Consider the following 9,064-nt stretch of genomic DNA (forward strand, 5'->3'; position numbering starts at 1 on the left):
TCCAAGTAACCAAAATTAATGTTAGTCTCCAAAAGAATGTCCAGAATGCTAAAAGTAGGCTTCACTGTCCATTTACCATACCATAGTCTTCAAGGATCCAGATGTTAAGCTTGGAGTAATCGCAACCATGAACAGTACATACACACAAGTGATCCTAAGCTTGATGTATGGAAAATGCAGAACCACATGGGCAAGGAATTTTCTTCCATGTCTCAACCCTCCATATCCACAGCAAGTATCTACTGATAGCCCCACCAGTACCCCATAATGTGTAGACAACCGTTAAGATACATAGTTTCTGATGTTCTCCTATCTGATCTCTCAATTGTCATAGAAGCACTCCTGCCCCATTTAGATTTCTTACGGATCCATGCTATAGTTTTAGATGAGTAGATGTCCACACCCCTGCACTCATCAAACTGCTCCTTTTCTATATATTCAATCACATGGAAGTGCGAGGAGGCTATCGGATCAAACCCCAATCGAGCCTCATCAACATAGTGGATGCTAGGCGACAGTTCCTTGAACTCCTTAGCTATCGAATTGCAGACGACATAGTAGTATGATCCATCTACTGCTCGGCACCAGCATAGGATGAGGTCATTGAAGATATTTGAGATAGCTACATTGGCTAAGGTGAAGAGCAAGAAGGACAAGGAGGGGTGTTCATTGGTGACTCTAGTGTAGCATCGATGGCCTTGGTCGATGTCATAGAAGAACTTGGCCAGAGTCTGGGGTAGCACCTTATGGTTGTTGTAGTCTGAGATGAGGTAGTTCCAGGAGTGATAGACACATTTGTAGCAGAACAAGGAGTGGGTGGGGAGGCAATGGAGGATCTCGACAATGGCATCATCCGTGAGGCTGGCTAGTGCGTTCCTCTTGTTGGCGGCCTCCTCCATTTCATCTGTGTGAAGTAGGATGAGAGGTTGCTCAGTAATGAGATCACTAAAGAGGAAAATAATCCATCAAAGATCCAATAGTGAAGTCCACAACTCATACCAAAGTCCACAAGTGAAGTTAATGGAGCTGTAACCATTACAATTCTTGCTAAATCAAGTGTATCCATCACACTTACAATCAGTACAGGAGCTTAGAGCTTAGGAGGCAAACAAAGATTAAGGGCACGACAATTACAATAGTTTTGAAGGCAGAAGCAATGGGCCTATTTGTTTGCCTAAACAGATAGGTATCATCAAGCAAGCACTTGATAATTAATAGCCTAGTTCCACATAGACATTTATAGTAACAAAACTAAACATATGCAGAAAACCAAGACATTAGCAGAAAATCAACTAGTGCCACCTCCTAGTTCTTTTCATCATCATATCATTGGCCTAACCAGATCTCCAATGCTAGAATGTTTCTTGTATATCGGATGTTCAAGCAAGGACCAAAATAGTGAAGTGAACTGGAAAAGGCTAGAAAGGATACCTACAGATCAGATCTGTCACCTCTGCTATGGCACACAACAGACATGGACGCCAATGCCACCATGCTCCACCGGTAAGCCCCATCGCCTAGTCTCCAAAAGGATGCTGGAGCCACCACAGCACACCGAGGATCCTCCACCATCACCGCTAGTCTAACGGCCACAGATTTGTTTCCACTTGAAGGGGAAATATCCAATATAGGTCAACCTATAGGGCATCCACACAAAAAATATATTACTATAAAGACTCCAAAGATATGCCAATACAACCAGGCATCTAGCACAATGGTAAAGACCGTGCATTCCTTCCTCTGAGCCTTAGGTTCGACTCCTAGGCATTGAGGTTTTTTTGAATTTATTAGACCTCAGCAGCACAAAAGGTACAAGTGACATGCAAGGCATTGGATCCCACCGATCTGATGGAGATGGAGAAAGGTCCCACAGGTACACATGACACATGAGCTGTCAGGTCCCATAGGTTGGATGGTCCCACAGGTACACGTGACACGCAAGCCATTAGGTTCCACAAGTCAGATGAAGATGGAGAATGGTCCCATAGGTACACGTGACACATAAGCCGTCGAGTCCCACAGGTCAGATGCTGAAGGGTCCCACAGGTACACGTCGGAGGGAGAAAGGACCGAGCAGAGACTTTTATGATGAATTGCAAGCATCACGGATGAGTAATTGCATGTTCCACTGGTACATATTGGATGGAGATGGGTCCCACAGGTACACGTCACATGGAGAAAGGATCATGCGGAGACTTTTATGACGAATTGAAAGCATCATGGATGAGTAACTATAGGCCCCACATGTACACATTGGATGGAGAAAATACCATGTGGAGATCTATGATAAAGCCGCTTGTTATAGATCCAATATTGTTCATCACAGATGGGTAATTAGTTCAATGACAAATCCCTATTCATCACAGTTTTAAAGGAGATCATCAAAGATGAGTCACGCGAGTGATCTGTGACGAAACCCTACGCTCTTCTATGATGTTTTTTGTGACAATGCCTGATTTTGTCATAGAAAAAGGAGGGTCGCAGGATCGTCACCATTGATCTATAATGAAATAGAAATATTCATCATAAAAAGCGATCTTCTATGACGATTTTAGATCTGTCATTAAAATTTTCTTCATAGAAGTGGATATTCCTAGTAGTGCATCCTCATCTAACAAACGCACAGAAAAGTTGGCATTCTAGGATATCATGGCAAGAGAACCCTCAACGCCTAAGTACCTCAACTAGTCTGAGTACATGATCTAGTTTTCCAAAAAAGATCAATGGACTAGCGTGTCCAATGCTGGCCATTACCCACTCATCCTGGGTCCGACAATAGCTGGCATGACGGTCCCCATGGTCCTAATCGATGGCGGTGCAGGGTTGAACATCATATTTGCAAATACACTAAAGAAGATAGGCTTAGATTTCACCAGCCTACTTACTCTAAGAAACGTCCCCTTCTATGGAATAGTATCTAGCAAAGCTGCTATGCCACTCGGACAAATCACACTCCCGGTGGCGTTTGGTACCCCCAAACAATTTTTGAACGGAGTTCATCAAGTTCGAGGTGGCTGATTTGGAATCATCTTACCATGCCATCTTCAGGCGACCTGCCTTAGCCAAATTTATGGCTGTTCCTCACTACCCATACCTCTTGCTCAAGATGATGGGTCCTAATGTTGTACTCTCCTTCCGAGGTGATTTAAAGCGCTTCTACGATTGCGACATAGAAGCCGTCTAGATCACAGCCAAGGCACAGCAAGCCTTCGAAGCATAGGAGATTGCCAACCTCGCACAGCTGACCAAGCTTAAAGACATGAAGATACCGACTAAGAAGGCGGGTATCATTACACCATCTTCTTACTTGGATACATCAAAATTGACCTAGGTACCGATGATCCCACCAAGACAGCACTTATTAGTGCCCACCTTCCCAAGGAATAGGAACTCACGCACACCAACTTTCTTATGGACAACAAAAATATCTTCGCTTGAAAGCCGGTCGACATGCTAGGTGTCCTGAGAGAGTTGGCTGAGCACAAACTAGAGTTGAATCCTGGCTCAAAGTTGGTGTCGCGTGTAGCAGAACCAACAAATTTATAAGAGCACAAGTATAATGGCAGTCCACAAGCGATTGCACTATCATACTTGAGCCCAAATAAACCCAATTGTCCATCGAGTACTGTGAAGGGTCTCGATTAACCATCAACATACAACCAAGATCATACATGATTCAACATACATGTCACATGTTACATAAAGTTCACAAATACAGTTCATCCATCAGAGTATGAATTAAGGTTATTACAAACCAAGTTCAAGTAAAATAGTAGCAGAAACAAATTAAGAGCTTGAAACCAACATCTACAACATTGTTTTAATATAGTGCCAGCTCACAATCACACATCCACAAAAGCATAAGAGAGGGATTAATAAGAGATGCCTGCCCAGGGCTTACTCCTCGTCCACGGCGGGACAGAAGCAGTTCTTGCAGTAGCCATGATAAACTATACCATCTACAACAATGGGAATAAAACCCTTAGTACAAGAAGGTACTCAGCTAGACTTACCCATCATAAACCAAAAATAAAGTGACTCCAAGGATTATGCAAGGATTTATATGTGGAGCTAGCTTGACAACATTTTGCATAAAAGCGACTAATTTAGATGTATATTTATAATTTGTCATCAAGTTAATTATAGCTATTCATCTCTAGATTAGCAACTAATCTGTGTCAAACATGTGGTATATCATTTAGTAGCATACAATAGTAACCATAGACGGTACAATAATTCTATGTTCCTCCGAACCATCATATTCCATAACACAGTTACTATGATATTAGGGATAGCCAAGTTTCTCACTGTCCGGGACAGACGGTGATTTAAATCGATTTCAACCAACTGGGAATTTATTCCTAACACAAACCTAGGCCAACCAGATCAACGGTCACCTTAGGTCACCTTTGGTACAACTTAGGTCCACATTTCATGGGTTCGCCTAGCGCCGCACAATCAAGGACACCTAGCTGCCAGGACGTTCAGGACCGGCCCGCCCTTGGGCTCATGTCTAGCTCCCCGCACATCCTTACTAACATCCAGAGTGTGTACTCTAATAGAATAGGGCCTAGCCTGAGTTGAGCTACTCGGCTTCATGGTCGGAATGAGTTATCCGACCAGCTAAGTGAGAGACATGTGTTCAATCTTGACAAAAGTGCCAACAATAGTACGGTCCTTAATCGACACAGACAAAATCATATGAGTCAACCTACACATAGACTCCACACAACCTCCATTTACATTACCCCATGGTTCTTTTCCACGATAGCAAACATAGCCAACCGTACTTCGGTATCCACCTATATCTTGCTGGTGATAGGAAATCACCTGACTTCTTCCGGTCTAAGCATGGCTAAGCATATATTTGATCCTGGACCTACACAAGGTTAAAGGTATATATATCTAGACAAGATAGTTATATGCATCAAGTGATTTCAATTCAACTCTTATCACCTAATGCATCAGACATAAAAGGACTCAAGTGAAGTTTTGTAAAACATAGGAGACTTAGAATGCTCTAGGGCTTGCCTTTGAGGAAAGAGATTGGCCTATGATCCGGGCACTTGGGGAGGTACTCAAGAATTTGCTCCTCTCCTTCTGGAGCTATGGCCTGAGGTGCCTCCTACTATTCGTCCTCTTCTTCTTTGTTGAACTCCAAAAGAGTTATCCCTTCGGACAATCCTATATGCATGAGCATGAAATAAGATATAATGGATGCATATATAATGACATGTATGATATGATATGATGTGATGAAATGCATCCTCATAAGTGTTTTCAACAGCATTGTATTAAGGTGATAACAAGTTACATTTTCTTTTACTGAGTAGGTGCATATCCCTTCTCTAGTAACTAAACAAATGCTCATCTAAGAAATTTTCTGGACTACAGGACAGCAGCCACTTATTTTGATCATAACTAGAGTTATAACTTTCTTTATGGACAGATTATGAAATTGCCTATAACTTTCTTTTAATTATCTTAATGTGATTCAACAGTTATCAAAGTCAAACAATTCAATCTTTCATATCTGCCCAGAGAGCAAGCATTTCTGATAGCACACTTCTAAAAGCTATAATTCTTAAACCATAAGGCCTATGACTATGAAAATTTAATAAAAGGTATATAAGTAAGTTATCTATAACTTTGTTATTAACCATCTTTACAGAAAAGATCATTATCATTATGAAATCATTACCACAACAGAAACTACACATGCAGTCATCTAATTGAATTATAAAGCAATAATTAACTAGTTGCCTATAAACAATTACTTCTAAGACTCACTAATAGTATCAACAGATTATATGCATCACACACACTACAGAAAACATCATGGTTAATCCTAACTAATTTATTTATATTCATTTATTAATTTCCTTAGATAATAAGATAATTTAAAGGATAAATATTTTTAGTGCTCAATAAATTTCGAGAAAATTATAGTAGCCTACATATGACCCTAATATTCTACTGTATCAATTTCATGCCATTTGGATAAGTATAGACATCTCTAAAAATGTCAAGTTACATAGACTTATTTAGCAAAAATAGTTTAGCATAGTGAAAAGTGTCAAACAACGGATTTAATATTTTTCTTACTTTTCTCCTAGCAGAAGAATATTGTGTCAAAATTTGTATGATCATATGTTATGTATTTTTACCCCATTTAATTTCACTAGAAACTAGCAATTAATTAGGAATAAATATGAAGACCATATTTCAAGTATGCCTACTATAGGTTTAGTATTTTCCTAGCTAGAGCATGTCAACACAAGACCAGAAAAATTGGAATCACTTTCTTATCTCAAGTTATGCATTTTACAAGATATGAACTACTTTAAAAGCACTTATATTTCTCAATTTAATTCTCTTAGAAAAATACCATAAATAGTAGATTTCATATTTTTATCAAATAGTACACTTCATGATGAATCCAACAAAATTTGGTTCACGCCATTTGGACACTCCTATCTCGAGATATGAATTTTTGAAGTTTGTAACTAAATATGTGAAAAAATAATAAAGAAAATAAAATTTCAAATCAGACGCTATAGCTAGGTGCACCTAGTGTATACATCCCGCTGCGACAGACGACTGGGCCCCACGGTCAACTTGGCCCCATGCGATAGAGAGACAGAGGCAGAGGCTGGCTTTGATTGGCAAGAACTCGCCGATGGTGAGGTCACCGGCGATGAGGTCGGCACCAACGTGTTCCCCATCCTATTTTGCACCTATAGGTACCCTCAGTTTGCTCGGAGGATCATCGCAGCTAGCTTGTCGATGACTATGGCGGCTCAATGGCAATGCGTGGTAGTGCTCCGGTCATCCTCGACGATGTCATGGTCAGGCGAGCGTGGCTACGGCATCTACAATCCCTAGCCAAGCTCTATGGCGTGGATTAGGTCAAGGTGGAGCGGTAGCTGAGGCCGACATTGGCCTTAGGCTCTTGCCTCGAGTTAGACCTAGCTCTAACCTAACCCTAACGTCTAGAAGCGTGCGAGGAAGAAAACCAGACATCCAATGCCACGGCGGTGGGTATGACGGTGATGCTCTTAGTGATGGTGCGACGACAGCAATGGCCCATAGGCCTTTACCTTGGCTCGGGTTAAGGCAATGGGTGGTCGGCGAGGTGGAGGAGGTGATGGCCGAGAAGTGAGCACGAGCAATTGGAAAATACCGTAGTGGTGGTGGCGTGCTAGCTCGGTGGAGCTCGGCGGCGAGGGCGCGGTGCGCGGCGTCTTTGCTCTAGCACGACAAAGGCGAGAGAGAGGCAGAGCGAGGTGAGAGCGAGTGAGGAGGGAGGGCGCATCACTACTGTTTTGATGCCCACGTCAACCTAACGCATGGGCCCAACGCCGATAGACGGCCTCCACGCAACGGCCGCGTCCTGACTCCGGTCGGCCACGACGCGCGCGGCGTCAATTCAAACACCTCTGAACCCGACTAGTGAAGAAAGTTCAAGCGATCAGTCCTCCTAATCCATGGTGATTTATCAAAAACTTCCTTAATAAAAATTGTAGAGCTACGTGAGTACTACAAGATTGCTTAAAGGAGTTTTGTCTAATTCTCAATGGTTTTCAAACTACAATGTTCCAAAGTAGATTACATTGAAACTAAAACTCAGTCAAAGACTTAGCGAAATTTCAAGTTTTGAAAACAACATTTTGTTGATACTTGTGAGCTCTATTTGACCATGTTAAACACTAAATTAGCTCATGACCATTAAATAATTTTTTTTACTCATGACAATAAGTACAACTTTTATTTTGGTCACATAGCCATGCAAGCTACTGTTCAACTTTAGTCAAACTAGCATCATGAAAATGGCATTTCAAATGAAACCAACACTTAAGAGGCAAAATTGGCTTAAGTCATGAATATAAACATTGTTCCAATTATCATTCTATATGTGTCTAAGGTGTTTTCATGACCTCACAACCATCTCATACATTGGTCATACATGATTGTAGGTGCACTGTCAACTAAGAAGGATGTCTTGTTGAATTGGCTTAAACAGCGAGCCAATTACAAGAAAGATCGTCAAGCCATACAAGATGCCTTTCATTCCCAAAACATATGTAGAGAATATTTGGGGATTGATTTCCCCGAATATCAAGAAGACACAAATATTGTCAACTCTACTCCACAACAATAGAGACAAGGATGGAATCAACAACAACAACGCTCAAATTCCTAAGGTAAGCACCCAGGTAATTACTATAATTCTTCTAATCCTAAACAACCATCCTTGAGAGATTTGATCGTAGAACAAGCTAAGATTAATGAGAATATTTCTAAAAAGCTTGCTTTTAATGATAAAGTCCTAGAAAACATAAATACTAAAATGACAGTTTTTCTTCTATAATAAAAGACCAACTTAGCTATAATAAAAAGATAGAATCACAAATAACTCAGTTGGCCGCTGCGCTGCCTTTTGCCACTAACCTTGAAAAGGGCAATGCCATAACCACAAGAGGTGGCATGTCTACCTGTGATCCCCCATATTTGGCAAGGATAGGTAAGACACCGGCTGCAGCACAAGAGAAGAAGAAGGACAATGAAGTTGAAGAAGTTGAGCCACAAGAAATGATGCAAGATTTTCATGACACCAACCTCCCACCGTTTCCATGCAAAAATCAAAAAGCTAAAATGGATGAGCAGTTTGGTAAGTTTGTAGAGGTAATTCAAAAGTTATATATCAATATTCCTCTGCTAGATGCCATTCAAGTACCCAGCTACGCGAAGTATCTCTGAGACATGATGAAAAACGAAAGACCACTGCTCACCACTAAGGTAATCAAGTTAATGGAGTGTAGTGCGGCCATCCTAAACACATCACCAGTGAAGAGGAAGGATCTAGGATGTCCCACGATTGATTGTTCAATCAAAAACTAGAATTTTGAGAATACGCTATGCGATCTTGGAGCAAGCGTTGATGTCATGCCCGAGAATGTTTTTGACAAGCTCAACTATTCAACACTCACACCAACATCGATGTGCCTACAACTAGCCAACCAATTGGTTCACAACCCTGTAGGAATCACCAAAAATATTCCGG

The 9,064-nt window shown here is 41.2% G+C and overlaps 1 protein-coding gene across 1 annotated transcript; it reads right to left on the reverse strand.

Annotated features, from left to right (window-relative positions):
• Positions 1-239: 239 nt before the first annotated feature.
• On the reverse strand, positions 240-899 carry LOC136491773 (uncharacterized). The gene has a single exon (XM_066488010.1). The coding sequence runs from the start codon at positions 897-899 to the stop codon at positions 240-242; it is 660 nt and encodes a 219-aa protein (XP_066344107.1).
• Between the last annotated feature and the right edge of the window lie 8,165 nt (positions 900-9,064).

This window comes from Miscanthus floridulus, chromosome 11 (genome assembly GCF_019320115.1).
Source record: "Miscanthus floridulus cultivar M001 chromosome 11, ASM1932011v1, whole genome shotgun sequence".
In the NCBI taxonomy this organism is placed as follows: Eukaryota; Viridiplantae; Streptophyta; class Magnoliopsida; order Poales; family Poaceae; genus Miscanthus; species Miscanthus floridulus.

Bases quoted from the DNA above. Each gene is read 5' to 3' on its own strand.
- LOC136491773 (XM_066488010.1), bottom strand. From the start codon at position 899: ATGGAGGAGGCCGCCAACAAGAGGAACGCACTAGCCAGCCTCACGGAT.